Source organism: Symphalangus syndactylus, chromosome 19 (assembly GCF_028878055.3).
Source record: "Symphalangus syndactylus isolate Jambi chromosome 19, NHGRI_mSymSyn1-v2.1_pri, whole genome shotgun sequence".
NCBI classification, from domain to species: Eukaryota; Metazoa; Chordata; class Mammalia; order Primates; family Hylobatidae; genus Symphalangus; species Symphalangus syndactylus.
In genome coordinates, this window is record NC_072434.2 from 38,777,764 (window position 1) to 38,794,574 (window position 16,811).

General features: G+C 44.8%; 2 protein-coding genes across 13 annotated transcripts in view; one reads left to right on the forward strand and one right to left on the reverse strand.

Moving 5' to 3' along the window:
• COLGALT2 (collagen beta(1-O)galactosyltransferase 2) overlaps window positions 1-1,646 on the forward strand; it is a 115,246-nt gene extending 113,600 nt beyond the window's left edge. For all 6 annotated transcript variants that reach the window (XM_063613778.1, XM_055233763.2, XM_055233768.2 and 3 more), the window contains one exon: window positions 1,293-1,646. In XM_063613778.1, coding sequence (XP_063469848.1) covers window positions 1,293-1,569 — 277 coding nt within the window. In that variant the 3' untranslated portion in view covers window positions 1,570-1,646. The remainder of the gene's footprint in view (window positions 1-1,292) is intronic.
• Window positions 1,647-11,839: 10,193 nt separating this feature from the next.
• Window positions 11,840-16,811, reverse strand: part of RGL1 (ral guanine nucleotide dissociation stimulator like 1) — a 289,859-nt gene continuing 284,887 nt past the window's right edge. For all 7 annotated transcript variants that reach the window (XM_055234759.2, XM_055234763.2, XM_055234761.2 and 4 more), the window contains one exon: window positions 11,840-14,274. In XM_055234759.2, coding sequence (XP_055090734.1) covers window positions 14,087-14,274 — 188 coding nt within the window. In that variant the 3' untranslated portion in view covers window positions 11,840-14,086. The remainder of the gene's footprint in view (window positions 14,275-16,811) is intronic.

Genomic DNA, 16,811 nt, shown 5'->3' on the forward strand with positions numbered 1-16,811 from the left:
CTCCTTGTCTTTGCTCTTCTTATTTCCATAACCTCATACACCTCAAGGTGAAGGCCATCTTCCTAGGCACCTCAAAATTTCCAGTTCCTTTGGCTCAGGTCATTGTGTACTGTTGGCTAAGCAGAGATACTCATTTTTGCACAGCTCACAATCTGGTCAGGAACCCAGACTCATGAACAAATCATCACGATATATTGTAATTCCTGCAATCACAGGGGTGTGTAAGAGGTTCAGGGAGTGTGGACCTGATACCTGAGCATGATGCCCGTGGAAGAAGGGCAGTGTGATGCTCGGGGCTCCCATAGCCCAGGAGCTTACCCTGACCTAGTGCTTATCAAAAGGTGTGGCAATTAATGGTTTACCTGTCAATCTCCCCAATAAACTATAAACCCTTTGGGGCAGTAACAATCTTATGCCTCTGTGTTCTTAGAGCCTATTCCAAATGCTACACATCACAGCAGCTCCTCAATCATTAATGAATGATTCCTGAATTCATTAATGGAGCAGTATTGGTTCTAACCTTGGCCCCTTCTCTCAGTTGCTGGGTGAGCTCGTCACTACATGATCTTCATTTTAGCTGTTGAGATTTCCTATGCTGCCACCAGTTCATTTTGTCTCTTGTCCTCAGTAAAAATGGAGCTGTGTGCCCTCTTGTATATAACATGTCAGAGACTGATTTTATCTCTGTGTCCTGGCAGAAACATGGAGGTCAAACCATTATCCCCTAAACAAAAAGGAAATTACTACATTCAGATGTCACCTCATGTACTCTGAACAGGAGCCCTGGGAGGAAGGCCAAGTCCTCTGCCTCCTTTACACCTGTTGGAGCCAGAGGGGTGAGCAGGGAGCTAGAGCACAAAACCAAGCCTGCGTGCCTCTAAGCCTCCACGTGCCGCATGCCCCATCACTGCTGTCCAGATCCGAGGTGTCTCATTTATTAATCCAAGAGCAGGGCATTTTTTGTAAAGTGATCATATTTATTTATCATTATGGTCTAACAGGGCTTACTTTTTAACTTTTGGAGTCAGACCTGAAATTCATCTTTTAAACTGGTCTATCCAAATACGTCAGAAATGTTCTGATCTGTTTGCTTGGGAGCTTGTCTTTGGAAGGCTTTTAAAGAAATATTTGTGTTTGTAGGCTAAAGTTTTTCACAAATGACACGATTTAAATAATGAAATGAACTCATGACAATTTAAGAGGAAACCAGGAGGGCTCCTTCACTTTTTGTCCCTGTTCCGTAAGTCTTCTTTCTGCCTCCCTCATGTGTCTGGCCACCTTCTTGTTTTCAGAGCCGAGTACAAGCAGTATTATGAATCCAGGGACCTGAAAGCCTTCTCTGCAGAACCCTTACTCATCTACCCTACGCACTACACAGGCCAGCCGGGGTACCTGAGTGACACAGAGACCTCCACCATCTGGGACAATGAGACAGTGGCCACCGACTGGGATAGGACACATGCCTGGAAGTCCCGGAAGCAAAGTCGCATCTACAGCAATGCCAAGAACACAGAGGCCCTGCCACCGCCAACCTCCCTGGACGCTGTGCCTTCAAGGGATGAGCTATGAAGGCTCCCTGGGAGTGTGACCCACATCAGTTCAACATCCTCTGGTTTTTCTAAAGGGCTATTCATCCGTTTGCTCCAGTTTTCTGTTTTGTTTTGTTTTTAGTGGTCACAGTCATCTAACCAAAGTGATCTAATGTGATAGATCGAAATTAACATATTTTTGACTATGGAAGGAAATAAGGAAATTCAACCCACATTTCCCAAGATGGCTAAAAGACAGGTTTTCTGGAAACTGTTAAGATAAACCGTAATCCAGTCACCTAATTCTTCAGTTCACGACCCATGTGATACTGATTCCCACATTAAGGTTGAACAACATGGCTCAGAGTCTTGTTCAAGAGAAAGTGATCACCAAGCTGTCCCATCAGCAAATAGGTAGTCAAGGCAGCCAGGCCAACTAGACCACACTTATTGGTCTAGTTGGTCCATTTTATGTGACAGATGTGACTGAAAAGTCCAAACCAACTGGACAACCTTTATTGGTCTAGTTTGTCCGTTTTATATGACATTGAAAACTTGTGTATGCAACGTTTGGGGGACAGGAATCAATCATTTAAAATCATATTTATTTGGCTTTTTATTTAAAGGATTCTGTCACAAGTCTTACTGAAAAGTAGATTTTTAAAAAAAAATCTTAGTCCCTGTTATCCAGTAGGGATGGGTATTTGGGTCTGGCTGAGACTTGGCCTGTGACCATCATGGCAGTTGGAGCTCTCATATAGAGGTGACTAGTTTGCCATGTGGATATAATTTAGTAGATATTTGACAGTTTGTGTAGGTATTTGAGGGAAAAAACTCAATGTTTGGCTTTTTTATTATGGCCACTTGAGTCGGGATGCTCTATTTATAAAGATAAATATAATATATAAAGGGTGAGGACTGGCTGTGCATCCTGCCCTGTCCCGGGTTTGCGCGCTGCTACAGAGCTTCACGCTCTCTGCTCCACCCCTTAGCCTGGGAACCCATGGCAGGTGTGAGTTCTGTGAGTCACTGCTAAGAGACAGAGCACATTTTCAGGCCAGCAACTATCCTTGCCAGGGTTTTTTCATTATAGTTTGAATTATTTATTTTACAAAATGGGTGAAGACATTATCTTTAGGATAAGGCAGAGAAACAGATGTTGCAGACTTCCACCGCACCCGGGGCAGTGGTGGGTGTGGACACGTTGGTTCGGCAATCTGATTCTCCTGAATTTCCCAGCCAGGCTCTTGTGGGGAGGCCTGTGGATGGGGGATTTGAACTATTTGGAAACAAATGATTCTCTATCTCAGGTGAGAAACTTGGTCAGAAACAAAGGGCTGGTCAACTGATTTAGGCCGGCAACCAGGGAAGCTCTTAGAATCCCGGGCAGACACCCTTTCTCAAAAGATATCCCCTAAGAGTCCTTTCTGCTTTCTTCACAGATTGATTTTATGTAAAATGCAGAGTTGGACTACACGATTTCTTCCCACTCCACAATCTGTCATCCTAGTATAGATCATGGTGGTTTCCCTCAAGTTTATGTTCTCATGGCCTCAATCTGTAAATTTTTGTCTCCAGAAAAACCCTCCCAGGCATCCCATACCAGCACCGTTCCTCGTCAGTGTCCATGCACCATGCAGCCATATAGGGGGGCCATGCACACCCCAAACCCTGAGCTTCACACTTAAACTCATGGGGAGGGCCCTTCAGAGCAGAGTCCACAGGGGAGTGGTGCTACATACACAAGCTTAGTGTACGAGTTTAAGATACACTTTAAGCCAGACACCTTCAGTTCACTCCCCATGTGATACTGATTCCCACATTAAGGTTGAACAGTATGGCTCAGAGTCTAGAGAAAGTGATCACCAAGCTGTCCCATCAGCAAATAGGAAGTCAAGGCAGCCAGGCAGCCTCACCTCCCCAGGTGAGGGGCGGGTCCCCAGTTTAGGATGATAGGCAGCTTGCCTTCCACCAGACGCCAGCCTTGGCCTTCCTTCCCGTCTCACTGTGGGTACGCTTCTACACTGACCAGCAAGCTAGGCCATTAGAGGAAAGGGAACTCACCCAACTCTAAATTGTGCCACTTAGACTTAGCTGTCAGTGTAACTTCCTTTCCCACCCACCCCTAGGAAAAACAGAAAGAGCATCTGGGGAGCGAGTGAAAATTCCTTAGGTGATTCCTGAGATTTCCTTGGGTATCTGGTTTTTGTTTTCATATCTGAGTGTGTGCGTGTGTGCATTTGTGCATGACTTTGATGATTTTTTTAACGGGGTGGGAGGTGGCTGGGGTGCTGGGGTTGAAGGAAGTTTGGGTTGATTTTTGTGTTTTGTTTAATAGAGAAGTTGTTTTTTTTTTCCTGCTCCCCTGTCAGCTGGTCTGACAGATTTAAGAACTCTCATTCTTAAAAGACATTGGACTTAAATTCTAGCATTTTAGACTAGGACTGTTCTACTGTGAAGAAAGTTCTGTCTCCTTTAGTCTGGTTTGTTTCTCCCTGCTCAGGTCTAGAATCCCAAGCAGTGTTCTTTTCTGGTGAACATTGTGAGCTGCAGATGTGACTTTTTTTTTTTAAGTCATCTCTTCAGCAATCCAGAGGTTCCTTGATCTCATTACTTGTCCTATCTCTCCCTTATAGTCCTAAGCCAAGACATTTGACCTTTGCAGTGTCATGTGAGGCTGTCAGTATAGAGGTCTTTGCATCTGGCCCTGGCACCCGCTCTCTGCCTCTGGAGGCTAAACCCTGTCTGGATTTCTCGTGGGATCTAACGTTGGATCTTCTGGACAGACAACCGTGACATCAGCAGTGCTGGTGCTGCTGTGTGTGGACTGAACACCTGCACTTTGCAGGGTACACGCTGCATGGGCCCCACTTGTGGTTCACTCAGGCCTGCTGCAGGAACTCTGGAGAACAAGAAAGAGTGGACACCCCGCCCCCTGCATCATCTGTCTTGTGTGCTATTTCAGGGGGGGGAAGTGATAAACTATTTGCCTTCTGGAGCTCTTTGTGAAAAATTAAAAAAAAAAAAAAACTTAGCTCAAAGATATGATTGTCAATTGCTTCCGCAGGCACTGATCAATGGCCAGCGCTGCAGAGATTCCCAGGTCTGCCCTTGACCAAGGATGTCGGGGTCAGGGGGAACCATCACTGCTATGTGATCCCCATGGCAAATGAGGGGAGGGTGGTTGTTGCCCTTCCTGTGCAGTAAGGGTTGTTTCAAACTGATGGGTACTATTATATAAGCTGAAAAGGATTCCAAGGTACAGAAAGATGGAAGAGAGCCCCCAGTGGGAGGGAGTGGAGGTGTCCATCTTGCATTTTGTGCTACAGGTCAGTCTATCCATTCATCAAAAGATACTGAGATACTGTGATACCAGTCCAAGGCCAAAGAGCTTTTTCCTGGGGAAAAATAACAGCAGCAACAAAAAGAAAATCCTTGTTGATCTCAGTGACTGCTTGAATTTTTAGATCAAGCTTACCCCTAATCTCAAAAACCAAGCTGTGAACACTGCCTTGCTGCAGGCTTTGTGCTGGGCACTGAGACGCTCAGAGGAGTAGGTAGGGTCTCTACTGCTGTGTGGGGCCCACAGTCCAATGGAGGAGCAACATAAAGCAGGTGGCTGCCAAACAGGATGGCTTTATTTCAGAGATGAACAAAATGGGCAGAGGAGGACTGTCAGGGCAGCTCTGCCGGGAAGGTGACATTTGGGTTGGGTTTTGGAGGATGAATTGGAGTTCAGAAGAGGGAGGAGGGTTGGGCACAATGGGTGGAGATGCTGTCCAGGCATTGCCTGGCAGGACTATGAAAGGGCCTAAGTGGGATTCATGGGAACTCGGTAGGGCAGAAGAGTTAAGCATGTGTTGGGGTTGATAACAAACAAGACTGAGACACAATCATGCTGGCAAGGCAAGTTGGCTGCCTCCCTCTCAGGGCTGTCTCATCATAAGCACAGAGCCCAGCATTTCTGGGAGAATTCTAAGTTTGTTTACCATCTTGACAGATAATACAGAGGCTTCCAGTAAAATGTTGATGTCCAAAACAAGAAAAGTTCCCACTTAGCTACAAATTTGGGAATCTTACGGTTTTTCCCTTATGATTGGAGCAAATCCCTCCCGCTAGTAACTATAAAATAAAGATGCGTCTTCCCGGGAGGCTTTCTATAACGTGCTTTTGAGACGTTCTCGCCAACTAAACAGAGGAAAGAAATGATCCAGAAGTGATCTCCCTGACAGAAGTTAATTCACCAAGGAGTTAAAGAATGACAAAGTAAAGTTAAAATGAGGCTGGCTATATGAGAAGAAAATAGCATGTAAGGGGTGACATGTTCTGAAAACTAAGAGCAGACAGCTTTGGAAGTAATTGTCATGCCCACATGATGTTTTGTGGTGATGTTTATTATTTCAGGGGAACCTCCTGCCCCTCAATTAAATGCAGCTGAGGCAGGAGGGCCAGCAGGAGAGGAGGGACATATGAGGGGCTTCCCGGTGCGCCCGCGGCCCTAAGTCAGTGTAGGGCAGCTGAGACAAGAACCAAAGTCTGGACAGTGTCCTTTTGTGCCTGCTTGGAGAAGAGAGAAGTAATGATGGTAGATTTTAGTACATTATATTACAAAAGATTACGTGAAAAATGGTGCTCCCTCTTATCCCAGGGACAGAGCAAGAGGAGTTTAGGTGAGCTTTCAGGAAGAATTCATTGACAGAATTGTCAGACACTGAATGGGGTTCCAAGGTAAGTGGTGGAATGGCTCCATTAAACTTTGTTGTTGGGCAAAAGAGTGGCTTCCTTTCTGCTCTGTGAATTACTGAAATGCCCTAGTATTTTGCTTCCACCCATGGATGTGCTAATACGTGAGCTGATCTTTGTTCAGTAGCCCCTGTGACACCAGCTGTGTTGCTTCCAACCCAAAGCCATCCATCCTCCTATCTGCCCTCAAAAAGAGTGGAAAGAATGAAGAATCGTCTCTGAGGATTGCCTTCTCTTTATTTTTAATTTATGGAGTTTGTTTTTATGCCCCTCCCTGTAGTTCTCCAGCCTGGCTTCTCTGGAACGGGTGCTTTAGTAAACTTACCACGTCTGAGCAATCCTAGGGCTCACAGGGCACTAGCTCTGCCCCCATGGACCTGGCAAGGCTTTGCTGGGGGTTTCCCATTCCAGGGGTGGCTGGGTGGATGTCTGGGCTCTTGCTAGTGGGGGACTTTGATTTTCAAAGTGGAGTGGGCAGCTCTCTCTCTCTGTTCTTAGATGCTTGGAAATTAATCAGCGACAGTTTCCTCTCCCAAAAGGAAATGAGAAGTTTGGAACAGACCCCCAGACAGGAGTTGAGTTGTCCAGGCATTTTGATAGTGTGGCCTGAAGGGCTTTAACTACTTTTACAAATTGCTAGCATCAATTGTGAAGACTTGAAGGGGATGATATTGTTGCTCAGGCCTAGCCCAGGGGAGGAAACCATGCGCAGAGCTGAGTGCAAGGGACAGAGTGGTGCAAGCCTGTTGAGAATCTGAGGGGAGAGGAAAGAGGCAGCTTCCAGAGCACTACACATGGAGCAAAGTCCTGCTGCTCAGAGCAGAGTCCGGGAGAGAAGGGCAAGGAGCAGGGAGAAGAGACTAAAGCAAGCCCATTGCTGCAGACAGTGATGCCAGTGCACAGGCCAAGAAAGAGGAGAGGGAACCAATGGGGAAAATAGTGTGGTAGGAGGGAGGCTTCAAATGGAAGTGGTGACAGCCTTGTCCTTAGAGTTTTATCCTTTTAAGTCTGCAGCTGTGGGACAGACTGAGTTGGTGTTGAGTTGAACCGCTTGCAAAGGAACAAGTGAAATGTCCAGTGCCCCCAATGCTTGGGGAAGAGCAATAACTCACAATCGAGCATCTCCACTGTCCCTGGACAGGGCCTCTGGAACCAGAGCTGAGAACCCCTTCCTGTAGGAAAGACACAGGGACTGTGGACAGACACAGGAGGGAGTACCCAGGAGCAGGGAGCAGAGTTTCTGGCGAGAAAAATCCACCCAAGAAGGTGAGGACTCATGGGAATTGCTGCCAGCTCTGTGTGGTGGCCGATCTCTCAGGCCCCGAGAGGGACACTCTGGCCCAGGGCTGCTTGACATCAGCCAGCCTCTCCTGTCACAGCCCGTCCAGCGTGAGTGCACACTGCAAAGCCTGCAGGCTGGCCAGGGAGGCTGCACTGGGCCCGCATCCCCGTCTCTGTGAGCCTTTTTGGACCCCAGCCGTGGAACAAGCTGCAGGAGCCCTGGATGCCCTCCAACTCCATGAGTCAGCCTCTCCCCAGAGCAGCAGCAGGCTTAGCTTTTCCCAGGGTGCCGTTCCGCACATGGAAGCCCCACCTCTAAGAGTTTCATATCTGGACCATTTGGCTCATCCGGGGAGGAGGTTGGGGGGCTTCTTTGAAGACATGACTTCCCTTAGGCCAGAAGCTTCCCAGGAATAACAGCAGCTAACTCTTGTATCATGCACCAAAGTGAACCGCACTTTCCCTACATGCGCTGTGTAGTTTAATACAGCATGAACCTCAAGAAGTAGGAACTATTCATTAATCCCTATCTTTCAGATAAGGCAAAGAGCTAAGGGAAGCAACTTGCCTAAGGTAGTTATGTGGCCTGGGAGTCAGACTGAGGCAGTCAGATCTCACCAAACTGCACCCACTTCCAAGCTGCTGGGGGATAATCTATCTGGTTTCTTGTTTTCTCAGTAACATTTAATGTTTTAATCTCTCACTCTTGCACTCTCTGTTTCACCACACACACACACACACACACACACGGCCTGATACATAAAGCTGGCACCTCTAACCTGTGTCTGTCTCCCCTATGAAACCTCATATACTGATTATTCAGCTGGTCATACTGCAAACTCTCAGATAACATATTGCTGGAGACTTGGATGTTAGATACTGAATAAATTAGGATCAGAAATCGATGTCAAGGGACAAGCTAACTGTCTCATTTAGAATGCTTCTCCCATTTCAAAACTGGTGCCTTGATTTTTTTTTTTTTTTTTTTTAATGGCAGGAACAATTCAGAAACAGCTTAAATCATTCAGTCGTCTTCTTTTTTTAACTTGCTGTACTGGTAACCCTTTCCATTCTTGTGTAAGAAATTGGAACTGTAGCACATAATGATGCTTTGGTATGAAATAATGGTAGGAATAAAAATGATTTCTTCTGAGAAGCCTGTGTTAAAGCACTTGGCTACTGATAACTGGCTTACAGGGAGGCTGATCCAGGAGGTCTTAAAACTGGCTCTCCTGAACGCCACTCAAGCCCCAGTCCCATTGGCTCCTCCTTTGTTAACTCCTGTCAGTTGGTGCCTTTCCTAGGAGCTTCTCCCGCTGCAGCCACCCCTGAGGAACACCCGAGACTACAGATCACAAATGGATTCCAATCCAGCTGGGGTGCTAACTCACAATAATCATCTTTATGGCCGTTTCCTCATCTGTGGGATGGAGATGATACTCAGGATAGTAGGTGGCAGTGCTCTGACCCTCAGTAGAATGTTCCTCAGACACTTCAAAGAATCAACCAGGTGCCCAGCTGACCGAGATAGTTTGTGGGAATTCATGTGACTGGAAGGCTGGGGATGGAGCCCACAGATCCCAGGGATTCTCTCCAGCTCCGTGAGGCTGTGGAAGTGTCTGTCAGGAGAGCCTCCTCCATTCAGTGCCTGGCCCAGTGTGATATGCTTACAGGGGGGTTTGATGATCCAGAGCTCTGTCCCTAAAACTTGGGCAACTTAACTGCTCTGTGTCTCAGCCCCGTATCTGTAATATGAGGCCACTGACTACATGATTTGTAAGGTGTCTTCAAACTCTTAAGAAAACATTACATACATTGGATTCCTTGAAATTTTAAATAAGAAACTTGCTTCCACAAAGGTTTCTGGGTAGAGATGTTGAGAAACCACACCCAATAATGGTTGCCAAATTGTGAGTCTAAAATAATTAAATTTGCCTGGCTCCTATTTGATCTGTTGGGTTTTGTGTAAATACTTTACATTTCCTAGGTTTCTTTTTTTAACCTGACTTAATACTACATCTATAAAGTAGCTCCCAGTGTCATCAAAGTAGGAACCATATCAGAAGAAAATAAATTGTTGGTGAGTGACTGTATGTTAAAAATTAAAAATAAATTAGATCGGCTGGGTGCGCTGGCTCATGCCTGTAATCCCAGCACTTTGGGAGGCCAAGGCAGGCAGATTGCTTTGAGCAGGAGTTCGAGACCAGCCTGGGCATCATGGCAAGACCCTATCTGTACAAAAAAATATAACAACAACAAAAAAAATTAGCAGGGCGTTGGTGGCTTGCATACGTAGTCCCAGCTACTCATGAGGCTGAGGTTGGAGAATCGCTTGAGCCCAGGAAGCGGAGTCTGCAGTGAGCTGAGGTTGCGCCACTCCAGCCTGGGTGACAGAGTGAGACCCTGTCTCAAAAAATAAAATTAAAAAATAAGATCAAGGCTAATTCTAGACAAAATTAAATTGTTCTTTCTAGTATTTTCTTTCAGCATCTCTCTCTTTTCAACTCTTCCTCTGTTCTGTGCAGTCTCCTCTGAAGTCCTCACTGCCATCTCTTCCAAACACTTTCTGATGACTGCCAATGGTGAACAAACCCATGCACCCTAGGAGAAGGCATTACTCCTCTGTGGCAGGGGTGGTCGTGTGCATCAACTCCTCCAGGTTTCTCCTGCATTTCCCACCTCCCCGGTACTCACATCGGGGCCGGGGACTGGTCGATGGGCTGTGAACAGAAGTGAGAGGTGTCGCTTTGGTCTAAGGCAGTTGGGAACAGTTTGTGAGTTCTCTTTACTCTCTTTATCATCACTGTGACTGGAAGGGAAACACCGAGATGGCGAAGTTGCAAGATGGAAGCTGCCTGGATCTGTGAGCTGCTGTTAGAGAAAAGCTACTAAGGCGTTTCCTGACTTGCATTACACTGTCCCATGAAAGAAAAAATAAACCTCGGTCTTAAGCTGTTGAAATTTCTTGGTTTGTTACTTCGGGCCATCCTAGCCTAGCCTAACACATCCCTTCCAAAGGTATTTAATTTTAAGAGAGAGTCTAGGGGGAAAAGCAATGCAAAATGCAATGGAAATAACTTCTCCCAGTGGAAACGTAGGCATCTGCAGAAAAGGAGGTTTGAGTCAGGAACCTTCTCAGTCCCACTGAAATCAGGACACATAAAGCAATATTGTACACCTCCTAATGATCCTGTGCTGCAAGGAGAATTTACAAATGCTCCAAAGAAGACAAGTTTAAGACATTATTCCTCCTGGCAAAATGTTCCCAGGCCCAGTTTCTAGAAAAAGGCAAAACAAGGGAAACAGGCTTTTAGAATGATCTCGAAAAAACAAGTACCAAAGACAAAATTCCCTTTTTTTTCTGCCCTACCCCGTATTATCAATTTCCTATTATTAAAATATCTACTTGGCTTCCTCTAAAAATTCCACAAGGGCATGGAACATGTGATAATTTGGATCCATTTAGAAATCTACTGGAAAATAATTCTGGGAAGTTTTTAACAGTATGATAAATGACAATACTGTGCATCTGTTCAGTGAAGCTGGCCTTAGACCTAATGCCTTTGGGGAAACTGCATGGATCAGTTTAAAAGGATTTCAAGTGTAATTCTTTTGGGAATGCCTTTCCTCCCTCCATGGAGGGCCCCCTGGCTTCCAGGGCACCATGAGCGGTTTCAAGAATTATGCAGGTGGTATCCATCACAAAATGCGGGGAAAGGCTCTCAGAAAGGCGACAAAATGCTAACTTGGACCCTCACTCTAAGTTGGATTATTAAGTGTCCCCATGCCGGGTGCGGTGGTTCATGCCTGTAATCCCAGCACTTTGGGAGGCCGAGGTGGGCAGATCATCTGAGGTCAGGAGCTCAAGACCAGCATGACGAACATGGTGAAACCCCACCTCTACTAAAAATACAAAAATTAGCTGGGCGTGGTGGCACGCACCTGTAATACCAGCTACTCAGAAGACTGAGGCAGAATTGTTTGAACTGGTGCAGCGGAGATTGCAGTGAGCCGAGATCGCACCACTGCACTCCAGCCTGGGCGACAGAGTGAGACTCCATCCCCAAGAACAGCAATCTAGCAACAGCATCATCTCTGACCGCAGTCTCCTGAGGAAGTCATTCTTTCCCCCAAAGGCTCGTGACACTTGCCAGTTGGGAGGATCCTACCAAATTCTGCCACTGGCTTTCCCTGTGCTCCTCCAACCGATCCAGCGGGCTTCCCAAAAGCTTACTGACACACCTGGAACCCAAAACCCACCTGGTTAATAATCCAGATACAATCCCTTTGGGTCTGGCAGCACATGCCAGCCAAGTCCCAAACTAGTTTATTAGTTTAACCAAAAGGTAAACAGATGATGGAGATGCAGAAAGACAAGCATGCGAGCAGCTAAACGCATTACCCAGCTGTCCACCAGGAAACAAATTTAAGACATTTAAAGTGGCATTAAATAAATGAGGCTAAGGTTTAGCTACTTGGAATTTCCATTGTCTTTAAAAAAGGTAAATATATATATATATATATATATTTTACATTGCAGTATATAAATCTAGACTCTACATATACAGTATAAATACACAGGGTGAGCACAAGGGCACAACATACATGTCTTGGTGGTCACACCCTCAACCAGGCCAATGGTTTTATATATTTTTTTTTGACCTTCACACTAAGAATATCAGGCTGAGGCTACATATACTTCAACCTGCATGAGGGCTGCCACCCTGGCCATCTCTCCTACAAGCACAGAAGCACAAATCGAACAGGGATTGAAAACAGAAGAAAGTGCTTTTTGACTAGTTGAAACCCAGTCAGTCTTTACAATGTGTAGTCCAATCTCCTGGAAAGACCAAAGGAAATCGGAGGACTTCCTGGCCCGTTCCTCGGTCCATTGTCACGAATCTCTAAACTTTCCCTGGTGCTTCTTGCGGAATTCACATGGCTATTTATGCAATGCAAATCCCGCACAACTTTTAGGAGCTGTATTGTGGGATTAGGAAAAAAAATAGCTCCATGTTACAATCTGCACTTCATATTCTGGGTTTGTTCTCTTTATTTTTGGAATAAAAACTGGTATTTTGAGAATCATTTCTTAAAAAGGACAACATTCTGAAAGTGCTTCTTACACATGTCAATATTCCACATATGGCTTTTAGTTCAAACCCCAGCACAGCTCAGACTTGGAAGGAAGAGTGTGATGGTGTTATGAGAGACAAAAGTGTCACTTAACAATGATACTGTGATAGCAAGCATGGGAACCTGAAAAAGAAAAGTTATTGATTCCATCTGGAAGAATGTACCTCTTAGACAAATGATTCAGATAATCTATACAGCCCCATCTCTTTCCCCATGACTAGGCACAGTAATGCTATAAAAGTTAATAAGTAAAATAGGATGCTGTTATCAGCAGGGAACATCTTCTGAGGGGCTATTAACAGGACAATCACTGTTCAGAAATCTTTCACAAGCTCAAAATAATCAAATGTAGTCAATTGCAGTAGAAATTTCCACACCTGAGGAAGAAATTGCACATAGTAAAGAGGTACTAGGATCCAGATGGCAAAAGACTCCAGACACATAGTTTTACATGCAAAAGGCAATCAGAGAAGGCAATGAAGTACTGACATTCCAAGACAGGTAAGAGTCCAAATGAGTCATCATTCTTTCGTGCTTTCTTTTCTGGCTTCATTACCAAAGAACATGGTTATTTGTGCAATGATTATGATATATTCTTTAGGGGGAAGACAGAAATACATGGGGTTGCCAGAAACTGAAATGAGCTTGTTTCAGGAGCTTGACACCTCCAGAGGTGTCATGATGGCTAGACCAGTGGGGCGATGGTCCTCCGAAGCTCCTCCTGGCCTCCTTGGGGTAGCAGAAAGTGGCAGATGCAGGCAGAGGTTGAAGGCCAACAGCTCATCCAAACCCTTTCCAAAGTGGCCTTTCATGCAGCCTGTGGCAGTTCTAGCCTCTGCAGTTGTTTTGATCTGGTGGCACTTGATTGAGAAAGTCATCCTCTCCCTTTATAAAAATAAAGTTTGGGCTTCTTGTAATACTGGCACAAAGGACACTCTCTATTCCCAGGACTGATTCCATTTACTCAGAATATACGAGACTAGGTTCTCAGTTTCTTCTATTTCCCTGTAAAAAGTGACCTCAACTTCCCAGGCCATTGTGCAAATTTGTTTTTCCATAGTCCATACTATCCCATAAAGTCCCTCTTATATATTTTCATATATATACACATGCATACCAAATACGTGTGCATATATATGTTTTAAATGTTGGTAATTCTGCATTTTAGTCTCAAATAAGTCAAAGAGAATCAGTGAATTGTTCATCCTTTTCATGTCAAATTCATTTCCAATTTCCCCACAATGCCTATCATAATGCTTTGCACACCACGGGAACTCAATAAATATCTGCTGACTTCACCAATGATCCTCGAACACTGGATGGTAATTGCAATCACCGCAGCCTGTTTCTCAGCCCCACTCTGCCTTTGGCAAACAAAGGGCCATTGGTCCCTCCCTTCAGAGGGTGATTTTGCTGTGTCTGTTACTCCAGCAGCCCCGTTTAGCTGTCCTGGGCAATGTCAAGCTGGTCCGGCTACGCAGTTTCACTTGTTCTTCCATGGAGTTCTTTTTGCGCAAAATGAAGTCAAAGTTCACTTGGCTGTTCATGGCATAAAAGACATTTGCTGAGTCTGGAATCACAAGTTCTGAAAAAGATAAGGAAAGAGAAGATGGTCAGCTTGTGGAGGTCAGCTCAGCACTGACAATGGCAGCTTGTAAACCTTGCCCAGACACAAGAACGGGACTTGTGTAAACCTTGCCCAGACACAAGAAGGGACTACGGCCTTTCATCTCTGGGATGTGACCTGAACCAGACAGTGGTCACCATCACTACCCCAAAAATTGGCCCCAGCTTCTCAATCCCAATTTAAAAAATTAGTACAAATGAGATTTTAGAAATTCACTCCATGAATTAAATGTTCCGATAGAAAATGTTAAAGCTAGAAAAAAAAGTACAGTAGGAAACAGAGGCCAAGAAAAGTTAAAGAAAATTCCCAAGATGGCAGCTAGTGAATGGCAGAACTGGGATTTGAACTCGGGTTTCCTTTCTCCTGCAGTCCATTTTCCACCCCAGTATGCAGATTTTCTCAAAGACTAAGATAATCCAATGACATCGAAAAAATAGAAAATCTACAGCACTCCAGAATTCTACTTGAAATATTGAAATATTTTTTGAAGTAATCCCATCAAACGAGTATTTCATTTCCCATGTAGGAAAGTATGTATCTTTTTTTTAAAAAATTTTACTTTAAGTTTTGGGATACATGTGCTGAACGTGCATATCTTTATTTTACTGTATTTTACTTTAAGTTCTGGGATACATGTGCAGAACGTGCAGGTTTGTTACATAGGTATACATGTGCTGCACCTATCAATCTGTCATCTAGGTTTTAAGCCCTGCATGCATTAGATATTAGTCCTAATGCTCTCCCTCCCCTTTTCCCCAACCCCCTGACAGGCCCCAGTGTGTGATGTCCCCCTTCCTGTGTATCTCTTAATATTTAAACTATTTTCAACTTCAACGATTCCCAACTAGACATCTGTAATTTTTGAACAAGGATTGTTCCAAGTGTAATATGAAATCATCAAAGCAAAGTTATTTTGACTCAGTTTTATTTTATTTGTTTATTTAAGTTATTTTTTATTATTATTATTATTTTATTTTTTGAGATGGAGTTTCGCTCTTGTTGTCCAGGCTGCAGTGCAGTGGCACAACGTCAGCTCACTGCAACCTCTGCCTCCCAGGGTCAAGTGATTCTCCTGTCTCAGCCTCTCGAGTAGCTGGGATTACAGGCGTGCACCACCATGCCTGGCTAATTTTTTTGTTTGTTTGTTTTTTTTGTATTTTTAGTAGAGGTGGGTTTCACTAGGTTGGCCAGGCTGGTCTTGAACTCCTGACCTCAGATGATCTACCTGCCTCGGCCTCTCAAAGTGCTGGGATTACAGCCGTGAGCCACTGTGCCCAGCCTCACTTTTATTTTTATTTTTTAATTTTAATTTTATTTTTACTATACTTTAAGGTCTGGGGTACATGTGCAGAACGTGCAGGTTTGTTACATAGGTATACACGTGCCATGGTGGCTTGCTGCACCCATCAACCCGTCATCTACATTAGGTATTTCTCCTAAGGCTATCCCTCCCCTAGTCTTCCACCGCACAACAGGCCCCGGTGTGTGATATTCCCCTGTGTCCATGTGTTCTCATGTTCTCATTGTTCAACTCCCACTTATGAGTGAGAACATGCAGTATTTGGTTTTCTGTTCCTGTGTTAGTTTGCTGAGAATGATGGTTTCCAGCTTCATCCATGTCTCTGCAAAGGACATGAACTCATCTTTTATTGCTGCATAGTATTCCATGGTGTATATGTGCCACATTTTCTTTATCCAGTCTATCATTTGGGTTGGTTCCAGGTTTTGCTATTGTGAATAGTGCTGCGATAAACATACGTGTGCATGTGTCTTTATAGTAGAATGATTTATAATCCTTTGGGTATACACCCAGTAATGGGATTGGTGGGTCAAATGGCATTTCTGGTTCAAGATCCTTGAGGAATCGCCACAAGAAGGTTTACAGTATTTAGCACTCAAGTGTAATGAGTATTTGAAAAAACAAACAGAATTAAAAAAGGTAAAATGTGCAAGTCTAGCTCTGTGGTAGTGGGGTGGGGGGGGCAATCAGAGAGGCATATGGTTGTAAAACTGGACAAATTGAGTCTTAAGTTAACTTCAAACATTGAGATCCAACAGCAAGACTGATATGAGCAGGTTCCAAGTGACTCCTGTACATTCTGTGCACAAAGGCTCAGTGGAGAACAATCCCCTCAAAATGTCCCATGCTGCTGCCCACATACTCACGGGTCAGTAGTAATAGTCCTCACACTTATATATCACTTAGCGTCTCCCCATGTTCAGGTACACGATTTCTTGTTATCTTCAGAATTGCCCTGTGACATATGAGGAACCAGCAGGGTATTGTCTCTAATTAAGGACCAAGGCCCGGGGGTCCAGCAGCTTGCATTTAGGACCACACAGCTGGTGGGCAACACTGGGTCCTGGCTACCCGTCGAGACTCCTGGACCTTTAGACCCACCGGCCTCACCTTAGTGCTGCGTTGTAAGCAAAATGGTACAACTTGAGACCATCTTTTAGGCTTAGAATTATAACTATAATTACATTAAAAGGTT